Source organism: Camelina sativa, chromosome 1, assembly GCF_000633955.1.
Source record: "Camelina sativa cultivar DH55 chromosome 1, Cs, whole genome shotgun sequence".
NCBI classification, from domain to species: domain Eukaryota; kingdom Viridiplantae; phylum Streptophyta; class Magnoliopsida; order Brassicales; family Brassicaceae; genus Camelina; species Camelina sativa.
The window spans coordinates 1,673,078-1,696,555 of NC_025685.1; the positions used below are offsets into that span (position 1 = coordinate 1,673,078).

Sequence of the window (23,478 nt, forward strand, 5' to 3'; positions counted from 1 at the left end):
TTGTAACAGGACCATTTGCACCATTTGAAGAAGAGCTATCTTCATTAGCGTCATTAGGTTTCGTAACTGGTGACAAAGCAGCTTCGATATCCCATATAAAAACTTCCCCACCAAGGCCACCAGATGCAACAACATTACTCTAAAAGTTGCGACATCAAGATAGGATCAGAATGTGACAAGGAGAAGCACATATATCCTACAAAACTTGCACCACCATACCAAGAATTTTTTTTTTTCAGGTGGAACTATAAAGAAAACAAGCATGAAGAATGACAAATTACATTTTTTGCCGCAACTGCCAAACAAGTGACATAGTCAGAATGCTGTCGGAGAGTCCTCGTACAGACTCCTGCTGATAAGCCGTCCCATGTCTAGATACAGATTATTAAGCCGCATTAAGAAACCAATATGGTAATACAAAAACAAAACAAAGTATAACGAGAACAAGAAACAAATTCACAAACCTTGACCGTAGTGTCTGAAGAGCAAGAAACAAGAGTGCTTTCACCAGCCAGAGCAGCGTCGTTCACCTGAACAGTAAACATGGGGGGGGTTTAACATAATTAGATGCACAATGGAACAGGATTCATCTCAGGAAACACAGGATCCTAATGACTACTGATCATCCCTATACAGTTAAATTTCAGTGACAGGAAAACTATATACCCAGTCAACATGAGACTCAAACGTAGCAGAGCAAAAGGTAGCATCATCATCAAATGCCCATCTCTTGAGAGTACCATCACGACTTCCAGTGAAGAGGTAACTTTGATCATGAGAAACAGACGACTTCAACACATTCAAGCAATTAATGCCAGCACAATGCTGCAGGATGCACAAAACATAAGAAGAACATCATCAGGATTGAGTTGAGAAGGAGATTTCACTTCAAACTAATTCAACTAATTTCTGGTTAAAAAGAATTATGAAGGAACTAGAAAATAAAAATAATAATAATAAAAAAAAAAGCAAAGAAAGAGTAACACAACAAACAAAATTGGTGTAAAACAACCTGACCTTTGTGTCGTTGGCATCATTTAATACGTAAGTAAGCTTTTTCTCTTTGCGAGTGCGAACAGAACCGCCATTACTGCCGGCACTTCCAACCCGGTGCATTTCAAATGATCCTGAAAGGAGAACCACAAAAAGTAAGGGACAAAACAACCTCCTCTAAATAGAACAGACTAGTTATCATCATCATCCAAAACGAAACAAGACCAACACACATATATTGCTGGTAGTAGAGTGAGTAATCTGAATCGGGAAGAGTTATCCTCATCTAAGCTCCCAAAAAATCCTCAATTGACTCATCATCAAAGGAGGAGATCAAAATCAATAGGAGGCTACACACAATTCCGATGTACAAGAGACAGATTACAAAATCATCACTACTAAGACTCACCACTTTTGATCTAAAACTATTTGCTCAATTTCTAAGAGGAGAGAACAAAAATATCTAAAGAAGAGGGAGACAACAAAAAAGGTGGAATCAGTCGTAAGCGAAATTATAAACATACCTTAATCCGAACTTCAGATGTAAACGATGATTGTAACAACGTGATTAAGCAACCCAAAAACACACAGACACAGAGTTTTTTGGAAAGGAAGATACAAACCCTAGAATCGATCTTTAGCGCGGGGGGAGTGAATATAACGAGAGATTTGGGAATCGGATTGATCTCAGAAACTTTAGCACAAATTTGGAAAAAGTATTAGAAAAAAAAAAAACAATTAATTAAAAGAGTCAATAAAAGGAAGAAGAAGAAGGAAGGGCGTGATTGCGTTTTGGAGAGAATTGGAAGAAGAAGAAGAAGTGAAGAACGAACGAAAATTATAAAAACTTTTTTTTTTTTTTTAAACACAACACAAACTCGAGACTTGGTAAAATCAGCCCATAGCGTTTAAGTATATCGAAATTTATTTATTTAACTTTTTTGGGAATGGATAAACATTAATATATATGTTATTTTCTTATTGGTTGGATGACTTGCTAAAGTTTATTTCAGTTTTTGACCACAATAAAAAAAAAATATATATATATATTGGGGTAATTTTGTAATCTTATAAAACCGCTAGTGATCGACCACCAAAGAGAGCACTCGAACATAATATAACAAGTTTTGTAAAGTCCAATCAAAATATCTTTACATTACGAATTGTAAAAGATCAAGTGAGGTCAATAACATGGTATGTGTGGCACAATATAAACTGGTATACAGTAATACAATCATTAATTGCTTACAACAAATCTAAGCATTCAATGCGTAAAGATATCACTTATATGCTCTTCAAAAATCTATACTTTCAGATCCTTTTGAATTGAAACAAACAACGCATGCTCGCTCATTCACCTTGTTTTGTGTTTATATTCTTCTAATTCATACTACTACTCATAATCATCTATATCCAAACCCCAAATCTTGTTCCTTCTACGACAAATGTTACCTATTAGAAATCATAACTAGAAAAAAGAAAAAAAAACAAATTATGCAATGGATTCTAAAGCAATAACAAAAAAAAAACGCATTAGTAAACATACACTTTACTGTTTTTTTTTTCAAATGCAATGTAAAAAAAAAAGTAATTAAATTAGTAAATACTAATAAATGCAATGCATTAGGAATCCATTGTCTCACTTGTTTTTTTTTTCTTTGACATGTATTGTCGCACTTAAAAAACATAAGTCAAAGGCTTCGAGGGATCAACACCTTTTAAAACGGGTAAAACATTGACAGTTTTTTTAAAAACATAAGTAAAACATAAACAAAACTGTACAAGAAAACTTATTTGACAAATTTTCTTAATATATATATTCTTACCAAACAACAACAAAAAAAAGTGTCCTGCAATTAGCATCTTGATTTAGGATTAAATCCTAAAAAGCTTTACAGCTGTAAAACCTAATTAGTATTATATTATAATCAGGATCTGAATCACAAAATATATATAAGAAAAAGAAAAAAAAAACTAAGTTTACGACATTACTATTATTGGTTAAACGAACTCGTTTCCACTACTAGTTTCCTAAAGCAGAGTCGGTTTGTGGGGATCCCTCTCTTCTTCTCCTTCTTCTTCAATGGCGTTTCTCTCCTATTCTTCATCGTCTCCGGCGATGCAGAAAGGAATCTTTGTCTCCATGCCTGTACTTATACTCTCCGTTTCGTTCGCAGCTATTGCCTTCTTCCTCCTCTCTTCTTCACTCTCGTCTTGCTCCTGTCCTCCTTCTATACATTCCCCTCTTAACGAAGCCGTTGAAGCTCCCGTCGGCGTTGATGTGAGAATATCGCCGACGCAAGATGATATTAAGTGGGTTAGAGATCTGATTAGATCCAACGGTTTGCATATGCAGAAGAATGAGCTTCGGAAAGGGATTAATCCTCGCACTAGGGATCAACAACTCGCAGATCTGAATCAGTAATCATCCCTACAGGCTCCTTTTCTTGTTCGAAAGTTTAGCTTAGCTTAGCTAAGTGGTTCAAGTTTGGTTATTTGCCAATTCCTTCTGTACAAATCGGTATATAAAAAGATGGAATTTTTATTTGATATATGTTATGTATGTGAATTTAGTAGCTTTTATGTCTTCATTGCCTCCTCTTTTAAGTAATTGGAAAGTGAAAAAGTTTTAGTTTTTGAATCCATATCTATATTGGAAATTGAAGAACAAAACTTACATTGGACATCTTCTAGTGAGAGCCAATGGATCTGAGTGCTGTTTAGAGATTTAGCTATGGATTTTGTGATGTATAGATTTGTTTAAACAGAGTGTATGTATGCTCTTCGATGGTTCTTAATAGTCACCGTCTTTGTAAAACTAGGAGGCATTACTTTTTTCTGATTTCACTCTCTTTGAAATTCAGGTACAAGGGTATATCTCATTACGAAGGAGATGAAGCAAACAACCATACAGCTCTTCCATGCCCTGGTGAGTTACTAGTTGAGCAGCATCACAGCAACTACGGTGAACCATGGGCAGGTGGTCGTGATGTATTTGAGTTCTTGGCTGAATCAGCTAAACTTAAACCAAACTCCCGTGTTTTAGAAATCGGATGTGGCACGTTGCGTGTGGGTTTGCATTTTATCCGCTATCTTAGTCCCCAACATTTTCACTGCCTTGAAAAGGATGAGCTTTCGCTAATGGCTGCTTTAAGATATGAGCTTCCATCTCAAGGTCTTCTACATAAACGACCTCTTATAGTAAGAGGCGATGATATGGAATTCAGCAAGTTTGGTTCAGATACAACCTATGATCTGATATATGCAAGTGCTGTCTTTCTCCACATGCCTGATAAACTTGTGTGGACTGGACTCGAAAGACTAGTAGAGAAATTAAAGCCTTACGATGGGAGAATCTTTGTTTCACATAACGTTAAGTTTTGTTCGCGGTTAGGAGGAGACAAGTGTGCCCAGAAGCTAGCAAGTTTAGGACTTGAGTATCTTGGGAAACAAACACATGATAGCTTGCTGTTCAATCACTACGAGATCTGGTTCGGGTTTAGACGGTTCAAAACATAAAGCCGGTTGAAGTTTTTGCTGAGTGTATTTCACTTTTCTTGATACGCCATTGTTCTCCATTCTCTAAGGATTGGATCAAGAGTTAAAGGAGGTTTAGATACTGTTTTGGTGAACAAAAGCAAAGAGTCTCTACAAAAGGTTGTGAATTAGAAAGATTGTTCTGTATCAATTACTTTTATTTTTGTGTCTATGGTCAGAGAGATTCACGTATTGTTTATATAGTAGCCAAATGATTTGAGAAATTATTTTGTTTGTAACCAAAGACAAATTCTTTTTCATATTTTAAAAGTTGTTACCACTTTGTTTGCCAGTAGTTTGATATAAAAATGTTAACAATAATACTGCAAATAAAAAAAAGGTACAACCTGAAATTACCATTCAAGAGACAAAGGCATGTCCAAACAGATCACAAAAGGATTACAGTACCATTCTGCAACAAGAAGCCATCATCTGAGAAATAAAATACTACATCTTAGAAGAACTAAGACCATCAGACTCACAAATATAGACCACCCTCAATCTAAGACAATGGGGAAATCTTTTCTTAACCCATCTTGATCTTCAACCTCACCAGTTTTACCACAATCCTCGTCCTCGCTCTGACTTTCTGTCTCTTCTTCTTCCTCACTGCTAGAGCAATCACTCGTGAGTGGAACACTCTTGATAGCAGCAGGGTCTAGCTCAAAAGAACCAGCAGGAACTCCCTCTCTCTCCTTTCCATTTAACTTAAGTGATGGCACCCTGTGGGAGAATCTTTGCATTTCCTCTGGTGCGATCATGAGTGAGACGACTCCATGCTGCCCAGCTTGTTCATAGACCGATACAAATCCCTCAACTTTTCCTAAATAGGCCACTCCAACGCCTAGACAATCGTCAAAGTTGACCAGAACTTCCACAAAGTCGAACTTATAAGGAGGCCTGTGCTGTTCCGGGTTATTGTTCCAGCTTTTGCTCCAGTCTCTGAAAAGAGCCCACGTTTCTCCTTTCCTTGGAATCACAGCGATGAAGTGTCTGCTATGTATGATGGGATTCATCACATGAGAAAAGGTCAACTGGCTTATAGTTTCTGTGATCCCTACTTTGAACCTCCCGCAAGCAGCAGGAACAGAATCCTCATCTTTATGTTCAAACCATGTCAACTGAAGACTCGTCCCACGTTTATTAATTTTCTTGATTCGACCATACAACCTAGGCATAGAATCTATACCATCGTATAGAGCCCATACTTGACCAGCCTTGAAAGATCTCATCGTCTTGCTGAAATCTGCAAACTCTGAATGAACACACAATAATGGCTCATGTTCCTCATCACTGTCATCAATGGAGACAACAACTTCTTCAATATCTTTTTCATGTCCTTCACTTATTTGTACAGGAGAGAATGTAGAAGCCGAATCTTTTTCCATGTCTTCATCATTATGCTTGTGTTGTCCAAGAGCCTCAGCATCTCTATCATTCGTTGCCAACAGTGGAGGCCCAGATTCTAGCCTACGTCTCTTCCGAGTCCCTGCTTGCATTGATAGTTCTTCAACTTCTCTCTGTTTCAATTCAATCTCTTTCTCTCTTTCTTCAAGTTCCTTTTCCTTTAACTCAAGAAACTTCCTCTTCACATCAACCTCTATGGCTTCTTCCTGCTTTCTCAGTTCAAAAATCTCTTCTTTCTTCTCTAGTTCAGCTGATTTCTCTCTGATGGTATCATTAAGCAACCTGAGCTCATTCTCCCTCGATTCAAGTTCCTTAAGAGATGCTTCCATCAGCTCAGCTTCCTTTCTCATCCTCTCCAGATCCAGAATCTGTTTCCTTACAGACTCCTCCTTCAAATCCAATTCCATGGCTCGTTGCTTTAGCAAATCAAACGGCTTGTCGATTTCTTCCGACCGTAGCGATGAATCAAGAACTGATGAAGCTTTCTCGCGAATCTGGTCTAGGATTTTATGCATCTCCTCCTTTTTTTTATCAACCCCCTCTAAATCACCCTCCACTGACATTAGGTCATATGCAGCAACCCTAAGCATTCAAAAATCAAAAGAAACGAACAAATAAAAATACAATCTTTCATGAACAACAAACGATTTGTGACATTCAGAGAAAGAAGGGAAAAAAAAAAAACCTTTTTCGAGGTTCATCTTCAGTTGGTGCCGGCGCCGGATCCTGCTCCGGCGTGTCTCTTCCGAAAGGTTGTGAATTTTCCGGTTCCATTATGATTTTGCCTCGTTTTAGTTGCTGTAAAGATTGGAGCTTTTTGAGCTCTAGGAAGAAGTATACTGAGAAAGTTTGCTTTTTTTTTCCTTTCTCCAGTTAGACAGAGAGCAAATTTGAAAACACAATTTGAAAAGAAGAGAGAAAGATGAGTGAAAATAGAAGAAAATGGAGGGAGGATCACAAAAGTTTTTGCATACACGTTTCCGGACAAATAAGTACTTCCTTTTGTGTTTACAGCCGTTGGATTAAATTATTTAACCGTTAGATTACTCATATAATTGTTAACCGTTGGATTAAATAATTTTTGACCGTTGGATTACTGAAATCAGCAGAGTTTCTGATGATTTTTTTTAGCCGTTCGATTTCGTTTGTCAGAAGATGAGAATCATTAAATAATCTTTGACCGCTGATTGATTGCAATGGAAAGGGATTGTTTTGGTAAATGAAAAAATTACCGCTAGAAGTGGGAAACATTCATCTTGTAAAGAAATTATATATATCATATACATTAGTAAAATACTAAAATTAGTGGTTAAAGTATCATCTCGTGTTCAAAAAAAATATAGTTCTAGTTTATTAACCTGAAAGGTTAGAATTTAGAGCTTTTCTATGTGTTGCCATTACCTTTTTCTGATTTCACTCTGTTAGATCAGATTCATTTTCTTTCTCCACCAATGCACTCGCTGGCTCAATGATGGAAGCCTCAACCTTCCTCGCTCTATCTTCTTCAACCAGATTCACTTGCTCTTCCTTCTTCTCCAGCTCTAGAATCTGTTCCCTTACAGATACCTCTACTTCAATGGCTAGTGATAAAGCTTCCTCCTTTTCTTGATCTAAGCCCTCTAAATCACCATCCACTACCATAAGATCATAAGCAGAAACCCTAAGAATTTTTCAAAAACCAAAAAATTGGTCATGAAAACCAAAATTAAACCGATCAGAGAGAGATCCATGTAACCGGGAAGCTTCCAGAACAAAACGAAAAATTACACCTTTCTCGAGATTGTTCTGCAGTTTGTACCGGCGCCGGAGTGTCTCTGGGTAAAGGTTGTGACTTTTCCGATTCCATTACGAATTCGCCTCCTTTTAGATGCTGTGAAGATTGGAGATTTTGGGCTATAGGAGGTAGAAGACTGTAGAAAGTTTGCTTCTTTATTTTTATTTATTACCCGTTAGACACATCAAATTTGAGAAAGAAGGCAAAGAGAGAGAGAGAGAGAGAGAGAGAGAGAGAGAGAGAGAGAGAGAGAGAGAGAGAGAGAGAGAGAGAGAGAGAGAGAGAGAGAGAGAGAGAGAGAGAGAGAGAGAGAGAGAGAGAGAGAGAGAGAGAGAGAGAGAGAGAGAGAGAGAGAGAGAGAGAGAGAGAGAGAGAGAGAGAGAGAGAGAGAGAGAGAGAGAGAGAGAGAGAGAGAGAGAGAGAGAGAGAGAGAGAGAGAGAGAGAGAGAGAGAGAGAGAGAGAGAGAGAGAGAGAGAGAGAGAGAGAGAGAGAGAGAGAGAGAGAGAGAGAGAGAGAGAGAGAGAGAGAGAGAGAGAGAGAGAGAGAGAGAGAGAGAGAGAGAGAGAGAGAGAGAGAGAGAGAGAGAGAGAGAGAGAGAGATGATTCGACTGAAAAAATAGAAAAAATTGGAGGGAGACTCAGAAAAGTTTTGCATATACGATTCGAGTAAAAAACATACATACACAAAGAAGAGTCAAAGCCCGTTGGATCAAATTATTTTCAACCGTTTGATTACTTTTTTCTCTATTATTTTCTTTTGAACAAATCTCTATTATTTCCTTTTTCACATGTGTGTCTCTGTCTATCAGACGAGAAAGATAAGCCCATTAAACATATATAGTAGGCCCACTATATATTAAAATTTGAAAAATCTGGAAATATATTTTATTAGGTCAAGAATATACATATGAGAGAGTGTCACTCTTGTTTTCAGCTGGGATTAAATTGTATGGTTAATTGATTATTCTGGTGAATTTAATTTACTCCAATATATATGCGTTATTGCAGTCTCTGCTATGCACAAATATAAACAAGAGAATAATTATAAATACATGGTTCATGATGAACGAAAGAAAGATAGTCGTCGACGTAATTAATAAAAGTGTAATAACAGACCATGATCCATCTACTCGGGTTATGTACTTGAGCTATAAAAAACAAAAGTTCATTAATTATTAAAGAAGTTAATAGTTTTTGTGATAAATGAATAAAAACAAAAATTGAGGGGATGGGAAAGAAGAGATAAAAAAAGGTTATAGCAAAATTACAAAGAATATTAAAGAAAGATTGCGACAGCTGAGGTGTGATCATTTTGAATCCCTTAATAGGACAACAAACACTATTTTTTTTAAATTTATTATTTCATATATTAAACTTTACAACAACAACAAAAAAAAAAAAAAACAAACCAAGCTGTTCTCCATAGATGTTGACCGCCAAACTCTAATGCTTCCAAATCTTATTTTCTTATATTGTTTTTGCTATGCACCTTTTTACAAACCACACGCCTCTTCCCTATCTTTTTTATTTTGTTAACATTTTCCATATACATACCTTATTTGTATAGGTTTGCTTGGTACGTTACGTAATTTTATACAATTGTGATTATAGTGCGTATACAATTAATATTTAACGTGTGTATGCCCGCCCTTACATGCAATTAAAACACAAAATTTCAAGTATATGTTATATAGAGAGATTTTACCCCCCAAAAAAAAATGTTACATAGAGATCTCCCAAGTAAAATTAATATCGATCAAGAAGCATGTTAGAACTTAGAAGTCTCCTCGAAGTACCCATATTGTATAGTTGAGTAAAAAGTTTTTTTGAATCAATCTACGTTCAATGGAATCCGCGCCATATATGTTCTTCAGCATTAAATTTGATTATATATTTACGTTCTACCTATAGTTGAGTATATTTGTAATTCTCAACATAATCAATCTTAGGTACTGTATAAAAAGATTACCGACACTGCTTTAAAACTTTCCTAAACGTTTTACCGACATGCATATTACTTTTATTTTCCATAAACGTTTTACCGACAATATATACTTTCTAGAGGAAATTTCACGACCGAGATTGTGACACTCATTAACATAATTTTAAAGATATACACACCAAAAAAAAAAACACGTTGAAAAGCACCTGGTAGCCATTCCAGCAACCAATCTTAATTAACCACTTTTCAATTCAATCATCGTCAAATTGTTCTTTAGTCTTCATATTTTAAAAAAAAAAACATATATACTTGTTTCATATACATGTTTATTAAGGACTCTCGCATAATTATATACCTTATTGATTAGCTCGACACACTTCTTGGAGGGTGTGAATGGTTATAACGGACAAATCTATCTACAAATTAGACCGTTTTTTATTTATCTATTTATTATATATAATCCGTAGTAATATGGTCTACAGAAAACAGAAACAAAACTGCAGCAGACTAACTATAGACCATTTTTCTTTAAAAATAGAGTTGGACCGCAGCGGTTCGCTGTCCACGCTTAAAACATAGCGGTCTAGTCTGTATACTGCCTCGACCGCAGTTACCATTCAGATTCTCAGTGGAATAATATAATTAACGGAAATTACAGAATCAACATACATAGTAACTCTTAACTATGAATAGTATTTCCCATTAAGATATTTTTATGTGTATGTAGCCCATATAGGACATAAATAATTGAGTTTAAAAAAAAAAGTAAAAGCTATCGGTATTATTACTAAAAATAGTCATATGTTTTTTTTTGGCAGTTAGTACAAGACTTACCCTTTTTAATAAAGAGGCTGATTTAATTTTAGTTTTTTTTGTTAAAAGGCTTTCAATTAAAATGCATAAAAAGTAATACAGAGATATGATTTGTAGATCATATAGTTTTTGAAAGTAAAGCAATGGGAGATTATACAATGAAGCATATTCTAAAAGGAGAAAGATAGAACTAGTGGGAACTGGAAAGTTAATCCTCTAGCTATTTTATGAATCGATCATCTTCGACCACCACGGCCACCACGACCACGCTTGCCTCGTCCTTTGACCGTAATCCATTGATCTTGGAGTTTCTGGGTAGGTTTGATTGTCTTTCCTCCTCGGGTACGTTGAGAGGATTCATCACCCATCTCATAACCATAATCTCCAATATCGAAGTCAGCAAGTTGATTACTTCCTACGATATTTTCCTGCACAAACTCATTTTGCAAGGAACTTGAACAAGGTGTTGAAAATGGGACAGGTACCATTGGAGAAGATGACAATACAACTTCAGTGTTGATGGGAATGGGGTTGCATAAGGCAGTGGTGATGGTAGTAGCTTCAACTGTAGTAGTAGTATGCCCAGCCACAAAGGCTGGTGAGGGTGTGCGGACTGTAGTCTCACCAAGTGCAGCTTCAACTGAGTGAGTAGGGGAGACATAAGTGCAGGCAGAAACAGAACCTGCACCTAGCACTGCAGCAGCTGCTTGAGAGAGGAGAAGACATCTAGTTTCTTTGTGGCCTACAAACCCACATTTACTACATTTTGATGGAAGCCAAGAATACTCCACATCCACTATAGAGACATTGCCTCTTTTGTCCTCGACAACAACTCTATCTGGAAATCCTTTTTCTAGCTCAACTTCAACCATGAGCTTAGCCACTCACATTAGAGACGGATCCAACCTTGGTTTATCAGTAGCCATAGGTTCACCTAAACCTGAAGCTATCCAACTGATTCCCCAGTGCGAGTAATGATGACTAGGGATTTTTTTTAGTGTAACCCAGACCGGCACAGATGTGATCTCTGGCAGAGCTAATGTGTCAGCAGAAGTCCATGGAGCAACGAACATGATGCAATCATCAATGTGCCATACACCACACTGTAAAACCCAGGCTTTAGTTGGTGCATCTGGAATATGAAACAAATAAGAGGATTCCCCAAGTTTTCGTGAAAAACTTTTACACTTTTTCCCCCAAATTCTATTAGCCACTACATTGATGAGACCTCCAGATGGTGTAAGGCAACGATTAAACTGACCTATCACATATTATTGTTGATTCTCAAGCCCTCTCAACAAGACATGATTTGGAATGTGTACCTTGGGGGTGCCATCTTCCATGTAAGTTGGCGTTGTTGTTTGATGGAGATTTCGGATGGAAGGGTCCATCTTTGCTGCCCATGGAAATCATAGTTGTCCATCCTCTTTAATCGCTGGAGGAAGGATGTCTAAAGCTGGATCAGATTTGCCTCTTTCTATTGGAATTAGAGTTTCGTGACGGTAAGGCACAACTTCTGAGATGATCTTAGGTGGTTTTGCCCATGCTCCAATAGTGGGAACAAAAGGAGTAGAGACAGGAGCTGTCAGAGGCGGAGAAGAGTAATGCAAGGTTTGAGTTACATCTTGCGTCGCGAGAGGAGAGTTCAAAGCGACGGAGCTCTGATGAGAATCAGTGGCAACAGAATCCATCAAGTCAAAGAGAAGAGACTAGATAGCTCACCCGAGAAGAGATTACCGGAATCAGTCAGTGATGACTACAGGACGGCGACGTCCTGATTTAATTTTAGTTGCCATAATTAGATATTTAAGCTTAATATTCTTGTCGTTATTTGGACAAGAGTTTATCAACAACAATGACATACACTCTACAAAAATTATTAAATGCTTTCTTCCGGCTGGGCCATAGATAAAAAAAAAAAAAAAAATTATTCCACGAATAAAATTGACACTATACAAGTATACATGACATGATCTAATTAAGAAAAAGGGTAAGCCTACACTATTCAGTACAACTCGTTCTCAATTAACTACTACTACTAAACATGAACTAATGCATTATACAAAAGCTGTGAGATCTACGCTTAAAAAAAGAGGAATAACGCATTGTCTTTTGATGAATGATGATGATGTAGTAATATATGATATGATATGAAGAATATACCAATTCCTATCCTAAGAACATATTCTCTCTTTTGTGTTAGTGACACTTCGAGATAAATAGTATATAGTTTTGGATTAATCACCCTCCTCCCCCTACTCATGCGTCGACGCGTCTGCGCGCACGTTACATGCTACACACTCTTCTCTGTGCTAAAATACGCAGAGATATTCCTTATCCTCCACCTCTTGGCGTTGGCGTAATATAAATATGATAAATATGATTTTTTTTCTTAGAAGCAGGAGTGTTTGTTTTCCCCCATTTACAGAAACTTAAAAACAAAATTCACAAATCACACAAAAAAAGATACGATCTTTTCCGCTTCTCGTCCTTACTTTTGCGGATTCGATCTGGGTTTTAGGTTTTCAACAAGAAATAAAAAAAGGGAACTTTCCTTCAATGGCTGCGAGCAATGAAGTGAATCTTATTGAGAGCAGAGTAAGTTTGGCTTTCTTTTGTTTTTAAGTCTCTATATATGTCTTTTGGGTTGCTGATTTTGACATGGGTCTCTTTCGATTTCCTTGTTTAATTTTGGTTCTTCCATGGCCTCTCTGGCTTTTGCCTTCTTTTTGTTTTTTTGATTTGGGTTAAATCAGTTCTTTTCAAAAGAAACTAAAATTTGAAAGCTTTATTAGGTCTTCAATTCGATGAAACGTCAAACGTGTCGTCTGTTTTGTTTAAGAGGTCTTTACATAATCTCTGTGCTTTTTGCCTTTTCTGTCTTCTTCTGTTTGATTCTGAATCTTAGTGTTTGTTTATTCAAGACTCTGTTATCCGATTTCACCCTTAATTTCAAACTGACCCTTTGTTCGATTTGGTTTATACTGTCTAGTGGTTAAGATCAAATAGTTTGATAAAGACTCTCTTTTGATGCTTCAATCGAGTACAAAACACTCTCTTTTGTGGTTTCTGTATGATATAAGATTAAGCCCTTTCATTGGTCTCTCTTGTTGTTGGTGTTTTCTGTGGTTGGAATTTCTATGATTTAAGACTTAAGTAATCTGATTCTTATGATCTGCCAAATTTTGTGTGATGCAGACAGTGGTTCCTCTCAATACATGGGTTCTAATATCCAACTTTAAAGTAGCTTACAATATCCTGCGTCGCCCCGATGGAACTTTTAACCGGCACTTAGCTGAGTATCTAGACCGTAAAGTCACTGCAAACGCCTATCCAGTTGATGGTGTTTTCTCATTCGATGTCCTGATCGATCGCAGGACCAACCTTCTAAGCAGAGTCTACAGACCAGCTTATGCAGATCAAGAGCGACCTCCTAGTGTTCTTGATCTAGAGAGGCCCGTTGATGGCGAAGTTGTCCCTGTCATACTCTTCTTTCATGGAGGTAGCTTTGCTCATTCTTCTGCAAGCAGTGCAATCTATGATACTCTTTGTCGCAGGCTTGTTGGTGTATGCAAATGTGTTGTTGTATCTGTGAATTACCGACGTGCACCGGAGAATCCTTACCCTTGTGCTTATGATGATGGTTGGATTGCTCTTAATTGGGTTAACTCGAGATCTTGGCTTAAATCCAAGAAAGACTCAAAGGTTCATGTTTTCTTGGCGGGTGATAGCTCAGGAGGTAACATAGCTCATAACGTGGCTTTGAGAGCGGGTGAGTCTGGAATCGATGTTTTGGGGAACATTCTTTTGAATCCTATGTTTGGTGGGAATGAGAGAACTGAGTCTGAGAAAAGATTGGATGGGAAATACTTTGTGACGGTTAGAGACCGTGATTGGTATTGGAAAGCTTTTCTACCAGAGGGAGAAGATAGAGAGCATCCAGCGTGTAATCCGTTTAGCCCGAGAGGGAAAAGCTTACAAGGAGTGAGTTTTCCAAAGAGTCTTGTGGTTGTCGCGGGTTTGGATTTGATTCGAGATTGGCAGTTGGCTTACGCGGAAGGACTTAGGAAAGCCGGTCAAGAGGTTCAGCTTATGCATTTAGAGAACGCTACTATTGGGTTTTACCTCTTACCTAATAACAATCATTTCCATAATGTTATGGATGAGATTTCTGCGTTTGTAAACGCAGAATGATGTTAACGCGGGGATAAAGAAAGGAGGGCTATTTTAACAGAGCCAAGAAGTCTTTCAAACTAACAAACAGGTGAGATGCTCGCTCGGTTAGTTTTGTTTTAGTGTTTAGTATCTAAGTGTGTGGGAGGTTTGTGACTGTTTTAAAACGCTGGATTATGAAACGTTGAAGCTTTGTAGAAGAACAGCGAAGCGTTCTGAAGGCTTCAAAAGGAACAGAGCACAAGTACTATATTTTCTCCTTTTTCTTTTCGTCTGTAATGTTTGGCTTTTTAGCTTTTAGTCTTTAGCCTTTTTTTATCTTATAACTAAAAGCTGATTTCTCAGCATGGGAGTGGTAACTGGTAAGTAACTATATATACTTCAAGAATGTAATGTTTATATATAAAAATTGTAGTGATTTTGGTAAATGTAGGGTTTGTATTGTATTGTATTTGTTGCTCCTCTTTATCGTTGTACTCTATGGTTTTTACAAAAAGAAGCATTGCATGTATAAAATGCTGTTAAATACGAGTGAATGTTTTACTAACCCTTCGTTTATTTCAACTCTAATGTTATTGTTCATTCAACAACGAAAAAAACAAAAGATAATCCTGTGTTTCAAAAAGCCAACAAACTATAGAAGGATTCTTTTTTCTACATGTGAGGAATCTTTTGTGCAATGATGAGAAACAGCTAAAGCTTGAGGAAACAAGTCCAAAAAAAGATATAAATAAAATCAATAGATGCACAAATATATATATCTGAGGGAAAAATATTATATTCCATATTATAGTTGCTGAGACCTAAACAACATTATTTGCAAGGTACGCGTAAAAAACCTCATATGATACTCAGATTAAACTCGAAAACGAGATAAATGTCATGATAGTGGTTAAGTGGCAAAACCATACTGAGAGAGTTTAACGAGTCCTAGCGGCATAGGCAAAAGATGCAGCAGCAAAAACTGTAGTTACTGAGGAAACGAGAGTCCAGAAGTTCTGCTTCTTGTGTGCCTCTTCCGTTGATTGCTTCATGATCTCAGCTTCTTTCTTCATTTCCTCAATTATGTCCTCTTTGTTTCTGAATGCTTTCTCTATCGACTCTAGCTCCACAGCATATGACTCTGTTCCATTTTCTCGCTTCTGTTGCTCGCTAATCAATCTATCTTCTTGGTTCTCTAATTGAGACAGCATAGATGCAGCACTCTTTACCATCACCAAGCTGCGTTTTGCATCCATTCCAGCGGATTCTAGTTTTGCTTTCAGAGCATCCAAAGCTTTTTTGAGCTGTACAAGCTCCTTTTCAAGTATAGCCTTTTCGGTTTTCAATGATTCAGACTGACTCTCCAAATCATTCTTAGCTGTACACAACCTCTCGTGCTCAATCTTAATTTTCCCAAGCTCTTCACAAGTTGTTTCAATCATCTTGTCTGATTTTAAAACCTCTGCCTTAAGATCCTCTCCATGTCTCTTCTCCTCATCAAGTGCCTTGTCAGCTTCTTCTCTCTTGAGCTCAACTTCCACAATGGCATCGCTTAGCTGACCAACTTTGCAGGTAAGCTTATCGTTAATTTTGGTTTGATCATCACATAGCTTTTGCAGCACAGCAACAGCATGCGTTAGCTCATCAGCCTTTTGATTCAGCTCATCAAGCTTTGCCTCCCGACTAAAAACACGCTCCTCAAGCTCAATCTTCTCCCTAGACAATTGATCAATCAACTTCTCCTTATCAGATGACTGCATATTGACCATCTCCATCTGTTTCTCTACTGAATTCTTCTCCTGCACTAACCTCTCAAGCTCAGATTCCTTGACAGTCTTCTCTTTCCCTAATGCATCAATTTCCACAATCATTCTTCTCTCTTTCTCCATAGACTCATCAAGATTCTTCTCCAACCTGATAACTAGATCCTTCAAAACCCTCTCTTCCTTTGTGAACCTCTGCACAGTCTCGTTTAACTTGTCTAACTTTTTCTCCAACTCCTCAATTTTCCCCTTTTGTTCAGTCTTTACACTCTCCATCTCATTCTTTTCACTCAATAGCGCTTTAATCTCACTCTTCAATCCATCAATCTCCTTCTTCCCATCCTCAATTGTCTTCTTCAAACCAATCTTGTCCTTGTTTACCACTTCGATCAACACTTCTCTCATCTCCCTCTCCTTCACCAACTTCTCGTTTTCAGATTTCAATTTCCCAATCACAGTCTCCAAATCAGATTCTTTCTCCTCAGACCGAACCACACACTCCTTCAACCGATTCGCTTCCTCGCGCTGTGAATCAAACCGGTTCTTGATTAAGTCCCTCTCACCACAGACCTTCCTAACCTCTTCCTTCTCCATCTCAACCTTACCCATAAGCTCATTTCTTTCCCCTTTCAAAACCCTAATCTCGCTCTCTCCATCCCTCATCAACCTCTCAACTCCAATACCCATCTCTCTAAACCGGCTCTCAACAAAATCAACAACCAAACCCAACTCAATCTTCAACCCGATATTCTCATCACTCACCTGATCCAACTCGCCACGCAAACCCGTTTTCTCCGACGCGAAACGAGCCAACTCGGTCTCCAACTCGTCCTTGGCGTGAACAAGCGAATCGATCTGATTTCTCTTCTCCATAGCCTGTTTGAGAAGCATCTCGTTGAGAGACTTCAAGTTCTGGAACCTCTCCTCGGAAGAATCGTGTTCTTCCATGGAAGACTGACGACTGAGCGCCGTGGCTTTCTTGTCAGCCTCGTGTGCTTTCTGGTTATCATTAGTAGCGGTTTCGTTACTGTTACGCGACGCTTTCTTCCTAGCCATTGGTTTTTGCGGATTCTCGAAAGTGGTGGCGGAGATTAGGGTTTTGGGGATTTCGATGGTCAGACTCAGACTCAGACTCGTTTCGAGAGAGACGAAACGTTTTTTTCTTTTCTTTTGGGGGTAAGTTTGCAAATTTCAAAATTCATGGCCCAGATTTTAAGGTAAGTTATCTTATCATCACATCAATCATCATCGGTCTCCTCCTCTGATTCTAGATATTTTTCGTAAACTTGCACGTGACTCCCACGTGATATTAATCGTTTCGGTTCAATCGTAATCAAAAAACCATATGATTTTAGTTTTTTAATAATCGTTTCTAGTTTTTTTTTTTTTTTTTGTAAGTTTTTCATAATTTACATTCTCTAATGATTAAAAAAAAAACCAAGAATAGTATTATTAAGTATTCTTGTTGAATTTTAAGAAGCTAAAGCAATCTCACGAATGCGATCAAGATCTCTCAAGTGCTTTGTTGAGTTATATTCTACACTATCTAACGATTCTTCAGAATACGTTCGTTGCATCATCTTTCTCTTGGCTTCTCTTGGAGTCATCACGACACCTTCTTGACCTAGTAATAACTCCACAACCTGAATACACATGTCAAAAATAATATAACCGATCAAACCAGATTCAATTGTCCAGCATCTACATAACGTTTAAACCGGACTTAACCGGTAGATGGTAAATCACAAAAAGGACAAGTAAACTTCAGAACCTAAATGAGGACGGATTTATATTGTACCTGGCTCATCCTGGGTCGTAAAAGAGAAGACTGCTCGATGCATAAAGAAGCCGTGGAAGTTAACCGGATTAGCTCTTCTCGGTTATACTCATCTCCAAGCGATGGATCCACCAGTTCTCTTATCGCTTTTTTGTCTAGCAATGGCTTAGCCTGTGACCATATAAAGAGAAAATGAAACATATATAACTCGTACCAGACTGATAAAAAGGAATGTCCAATTGACAGTGAACCGGTCCGGTTTAGTCTCAAATTTCAAACCGGTCTTCATACTCACCCATAAGACTAGGCTCTGCTGAGACTCGTCAAGAGCAGGATGACCGGTTATGAGCTCCAGGAGGAGAACTCCAAAGGCAAAAACATCAGTCTTCTCGTCCACAATTCCATGCATGAAATATTCTGGTGCAAAGTACCTAAAACATTGTCGAAACCATTGAACCACAAAACAAAACCTATAAATGTTTTGCTAAAACCTAAAAGTTTCAAATAGTTACCCGAATGTTCCCTCGAATTTGGAAACGTTATGGTGCGTCAATTGCTTGGGAAGCCATTTGGCTAACCCAAAATCACAAATCTGCGGTTGAAAATCTTCGGTGAGAAGAATGTTATCGGCTTTGATGTCTCGATGAATGATTCGTCTTTGACAACTCTCATGAAGATACATTAGTCCATCTGCTGTTCCTAACGCCACCTTGTAACGTCTGCTCCAAGTCAGCTTATCTTTTGATGGTCCTGAGATACGTTTAGAACTGATAAGTTTAAAAGTCCAATCTATCCGTTAAGTTTAGGGGTGAACATACGAACCATGGAGGAGAGAGCCTAGGCTTCCAAGAGGAGATAGCCTGAAAACGAGATGCATTCCACCCTCGATGCAACAACCGATGAATTTGGCAGTGTTAGGATGATCAACATGAGCTATTATCCCAAGTTCCGACAAAAACTCGGCTGTTTGCTCTTCCGGTGTGCCTTTGGTCAAACGTTTCACAGCGATTAGCTTCCCTTCCGGTAAAATTCCTTGGTACACCTCCGCGTAACCACCTCTTCCGATAATGTTTTCTGTAAACATACAGTAAAAGTATCTTTTTTTTAATCGCTGTCATAGAGAAGCACCCAAACAGTCCTTTTAAGTAAAAAATTAAAAGAGAGTATGTATATATAACTCAGATACCGGGATTGAAATAGTCAGTTGCGATTTCGATGTCAGAGATTGAGAAGTTGTGAAGAGATGATTGGAAATCGTAGATGTCGTGAAGGATCAAACCATCGATATGTGGATCTGCGCTTTTGTTGCGCTTGGAGATAGATGTGGCAGCGCCGCTCAAAGGAGGAAAGGAAGAGAGGCGTTTCATGGATCTGCGTTTCCATAGCTTGAAGAACTTTCCCCAGTTAGAAGATGCTCTGTGATTAATGCACCGTACGTTTGCGTCTGCATCTGCATCTGCGTCTGTGTTGTTGCTATCGCTAGCTTCTCTGTTTTGAGGAGGAGGATCGTCAGAGGAAGATGAGGAGGAAGAGATTGAGCATCGGGTTAAGCAGGCTTCGAGGGCTCCTCTCGGTGATTTAGGGTCTTGCTTTTCTTTCTCTACCTCTAGACATCTTAGATCTGAGAGGGGAATAGAGAGCAAACGTTGGAAGAAGATGGGTTTTCGTGATCTACAAGCAATGTATAAGAAGATAGAGAACAAGGAGAACAGAGTATGAAACAGAGGAGCTGGATGTTACCGTGAGCTGAAGCAGAATTCATGAGAAAAGCGTTGGTTCTTTTGTGTTTTGTCGTATGGTTCACGTCGTTGTAATCTTCTTCAGTGACATAACTTGAATATTTAGAGTTGTACCTGCCTCCGAAGATTCAGAATAGAAGAACAATAAGTAAATTATCCAGGGAAGTGACAGAAAATAGTTGGGAAAGTTTTTTAATATGCTTTAACATTTATGAAGTTTCATTGAAAAAGTAGCAGAACAATAGATAAAATTCCAAACTTTCAGACCTTCATATCATGTCTACAGAGAGAACTTAATCAAATATGAGAACAAACATAAAAAGAAAACGTAGGAAAATACAGTAAGTGCTTTGATTGATTACATTGGAAGAGCACAACACAAGGGAGAAGCTTCTTTGCTTTGGTCTACCGCCATGACAGAGTTTTATTTTCTTTGAAACTTTTAAGATTTTCTCATAAACCTAAAAAAACCAAAGAGGCAAAGACAGAGGAACATGGCAAAGAAATAGAAAGAAGTTTGTTTCCAAAAAGAAAAATAGAAAGAGGTTTTGAATTTTGGTGTTCGTCTCGAGACACCCGAAAGAAAAGGTTTTGTCTTTGTGTTTAAAAATTTGATTACTAATTTAATTGTTTTTTTTCGTTGACCAATGGTAGATCTACTAGTTTTTTTGTTTGTTAAGCTATTAATTAGACTCTAATATGACTAAAATCCTATATATAGCAATACCTTTTGATTTTCTCTCTCTGGATTGAATCTCTTAGCTTCATTTATTGCGAAAAGGGTCCGTAGAACTCGCTTTGTATGTCGTCTGGTTATCCTAATTCCTAAGTGATATCCGAATTTAGAGTTTTTTAAGATGAAAAAGATTCTTAGTTTCTTTTCTGGTTGATCAAGGGATTTTGTAAAATATTTATAGTTATTAGCTAAAAGTAAAACTAAAGGAAACCCAAGTAAATCTATCTAAGTATTTTACATTCTTGTATATATTGTGAAGATACTTAGTCCATAAAAAAAAGTATATATTGTGAAGATGATGAAAATGTTCTAGTGAAAAAAAAAAAAAAAAGTGAAGATGATGAAATAATAGCTATTCTGTTTTTGTCAAGTAACAAAAGATTACTTGTTTTGTAGTTTCTTTCTTGTAAATATGAATAATTTTTGTGTGTGTATATATATGATGCAGAAAGCCTGCATTAAAACCTGCATTGACTTTATGGCTTTGAACCCAATTAATATATGATTTTTTTATTTGTTTCTGAGATATTGATAGGTTTCTTTTTTTTCTTGATTCCTAGTATTTCAAGGGGTATATTATCTTAGTTAAGTTTTAGATTGTTAAAGTTGTCATCACAATTATATGATGGAAATGAATAATTGAAATGATTGTTCAATACTTAATTGATGTGTTAGATGGGGGACATCGATCATTATGGATATCTTGTTAGGTACTGACGTACTGTTCTGTTCTATCAAATCAAATACCCTACGTTAACTTTCTATAACGATGGTTACAGTTTTGAGGAGGTTTGAATTTATAGACCCATTCTTTGACCATTTCACTAAAAGCTTAGTATGAAAGATTAAGAACTCTAGATTGTGTTTAAGAATTACGCAAAAGAAAAATAACTCAAAACCTTTACCCTTTCACAATCTCTCAAACTTAGTCTTTCAAACTTATCCACACCTTTGGCAACTCTATATATAAGGAGACTAGTCCTAATCTTAATAGAAAATATGTGTTTAGATAACTCCTAACACATGCTAGTCCTAATCCCTTTTGTTTAAGGGTCTTATTACTCAAGCTATCTTCTCTTTCTTCAAGCTTATCCCAACAATCTCCCTTCTAAGCTTGAAATCTTTTTTAGACAAACTGTGAACTCCAATGTGACTCCTCATACCTTTGAACTTGTTCTTGTCTAGTGCTTTGGTTAAAATGTCAGCCTTCTCTTCGACCCCAGGAACATGTAACACTTCAACTTGACCGTTCTCAACACACTCCCTTATGAAGTGATATTTCCGATGAATATGCTTGCTACGGCCATCGAAAACGTGATTTTTAGTGAGTGTTATTGTGGATTTGTTATCAACTCGAATTGTCACTCTATCACATGCCTTATCAACAAGTTCAGCAAATAGATCTTGGAGCCAAATAGCTTGTTTAGCAGCCTCAGTTGCAGTCATAAATTCAGCTTCACACGAAGACATCGCCACCACCTGTTGTTTCTGTGAACACCACGTGATTGGACACTCATTGAAGTAAAAAATGTGGCCAGCCGTACTTCTACCATCATCCATATCAACACTATGACTGCTGTCACTGTATCCGACCAAACCTGTTTGAGCTCCTCGCTTAAATTGCAGTCCATAATCAGTTGTTCCTCAAAGTTACCTTAGAATCTGTTTTAGTGCAGCTCCATGTGATTCTCTAGGCTCTTGCAAATATCAACTCAGAATTCCTACATCATAAGAGAGGTCTGGTCGAGTATGGAGTAAGTATCTGAGGCAACCGATGTTTCTCCTGTAAAGACGTTCGTCAACCCGCCTTGGATCTTGTGTTTTGGACAGTTGCAGACCATGTTCCATTGGTACAATGATAGGGTTACACTCACTCATACCAGTTTCTTCTAAGATATTCTTTGCATATCTTTCTTGTTTCAGAACAATCCCATCCTCACCTTGACACACTTCAATCCCTAAATAATAAGTGAGTTTTCCCAAATCACTCATCTCGAATCTCCTTGCCATCCCTCTCTTAAAGTCTAGTATCAAATCCAAACTAGAACCTGTCACAAGCAAATCATCAACATAAATAGCCACTATGAGAATATGCTCCTTATCTCGTTTCTTGTACACAAATGGTTCTTTAGTACACCTCTCGAATTTGAGCTCTCCAAGAATGTTGTTTAGCTTTATGTTCCAAGCACGAGGTGCTTGTTTAAGTCCATAGAGCGCCTTATTCAGCTTGTAAACCTTCTCTTCACTGTCTTTGACAACAAAACCCTCCGACTGAGTAACATAAACATCTTCTTTCAAATCTCCATGAAGAAATGCAGTCTTTACGTCTAAGTGATGCAATTCCCAACCACTCGAAGCTGCCAAAGAAATAATGAAACGAATTGTTTCAATCCAAGCTACAGGAGCAAAAACCTCATCAAAGTCTATTCCATGTCTCTGGACATATCCTTTTGCAACCATTCTTGCTTTATATTTGTTGATTCTATCATCCAAATTGCGTTTCAGTTTAAACACCCATTTTAAACTGATTGCCTTTGCTCCAAGAGGTAGATCAACCAAGCTCCAAGTCTTGTTTTTGATTATCGAACTGATTTCTTCATCACAAGCATCTCTCCAAGCTTTTAACTCACTTGCTTCTTTAAAATCCCAGGGTTCTTTATTAGCTGCTAACAAAAGATTTTCTCCTTCCAAATCAGCTAACAACACATTATCATTTAAGTAGCTAGGTTTCTTAACCTGTCTTTCTGATTGTCTCACAACGAGTGGCTGCTGCACTTGTTCTTGCTCTCCATCACTATTCTCTTCTTCAAGTTCTGGTTCGTTATCGGTCTCCTCTCCGTT

General features: G+C 37.6%; 6 protein-coding genes across 8 annotated transcripts in view; 2 read left to right on the plus strand and 4 right to left on the minus strand.

Annotated features, from left to right (window-relative positions):
- The window catches only part of LOC104708267 (WD repeat-containing protein 48-like), a 6,753-nt gene extending 4,901 nt beyond the window's left edge, over positions 1 to 1,852 (minus strand). The window contains exons 1-6 of the mRNA XM_019244440.1: positions 1,518 to 1,852; positions 1,018 to 1,127; positions 667 to 825; positions 465 to 530; positions 282 to 371; positions 22 to 139 (exon numbers count right to left, since the gene is read on the minus strand). Of these exons, the coding sequence (XP_019099985.1) occupies positions 22 to 139; positions 282 to 371; positions 465 to 530; positions 667 to 825; positions 1,018 to 1,116 (532 nt within the window). The 5' untranslated portion in view covers positions 1,117 to 1,127; positions 1,518 to 1,852. The remainder of the gene's footprint in view (positions 1 to 21; positions 140 to 281; positions 372 to 464; positions 531 to 666; positions 826 to 1,017; positions 1,128 to 1,517) is intronic.
- On the plus strand, positions 2,986 to 4,748 carry LOC104708362. Its single transcript, XM_010424952.2, has 2 exons — positions 2,986 to 3,414; positions 3,858 to 4,748. The coding sequence occupies exons 1-2, from the start codon at positions 3,077 to 3,079 to the stop codon at positions 4,510 to 4,512; spliced, it is 993 nt and encodes a 330-aa protein (XP_010423254.1). The 5' UTR covers positions 2,986 to 3,076; the 3' UTR covers positions 4,513 to 4,748.
- On the minus strand, positions 4,861 to 7,952 carry LOC104708539. 3 transcript variants are annotated; one of them, XM_010425166.2, is made up of 4 exons: positions 7,707 to 7,952; positions 7,339 to 7,597; positions 6,623 to 6,735; positions 4,861 to 6,519 (listed from the first exon to the last, which is right to left on the minus strand). In XM_010425166.2, the coding sequence occupies exons 3-4, from the start codon at positions 6,709 to 6,711 to the stop codon at positions 5,028 to 5,030; spliced, it is 1,581 nt and encodes a 526-aa protein (XP_010423468.1). In that variant the 5' UTR covers positions 6,712 to 6,735; positions 7,339 to 7,597; positions 7,707 to 7,952; the 3' UTR covers positions 4,861 to 5,027. The 3 variants fall into 3 exon arrangements, with proteins under 3 accessions (XP_010423468.1, XP_019099993.1, XP_019099988.1); XM_019244448.1 differs by having other exon boundaries at positions 6,623 to 7,571; XM_019244443.1 differs by having other exon boundaries at positions 6,623 to 7,597.
- On the plus strand, positions 12,855 to 15,187 carry LOC104708692 (gibberellin receptor GID1A-like). Its single transcript, XM_010425336.2, has 2 exons — positions 12,855 to 13,065; positions 13,666 to 15,187. Exons 1-2 carry the CDS (start codon positions 13,027 to 13,029, stop codon positions 14,659 to 14,661), a joined length of 1,035 nt encoding a protein of 344 aa, XP_010423638.1. The 5' UTR covers positions 12,855 to 13,026; the 3' UTR covers positions 14,662 to 15,187.
- On the minus strand, positions 15,399 to 17,579 carry LOC104708780 (paramyosin-like). Its single transcript, XM_010425433.2, has one exon. It carries the CDS (start codon positions 17,439 to 17,441, stop codon positions 15,561 to 15,563), a length of 1,881 nt encoding a protein of 626 aa, XP_010423735.1. The 5' UTR covers positions 17,442 to 17,579; the 3' UTR covers positions 15,399 to 15,560.
- LOC104708854 (receptor-like cytosolic serine/threonine-protein kinase RBK2) lies at positions 17,808 to 20,564 on the minus strand. Its single transcript, XM_010425536.1, has 8 exons — positions 20,264 to 20,564; positions 19,903 to 20,015; positions 19,349 to 19,783; positions 18,985 to 19,236; positions 18,675 to 18,912; positions 18,458 to 18,593; positions 18,184 to 18,333; positions 17,808 to 18,028 (listed from the first exon to the last, which is right to left on the minus strand). The coding sequence occupies exons 1-8, from the start codon at positions 20,314 to 20,316 to the stop codon at positions 17,858 to 17,860; spliced, it is 1,548 nt and encodes a 515-aa protein (XP_010423838.1). The 5' UTR covers positions 20,317 to 20,564; the 3' UTR covers positions 17,808 to 17,857.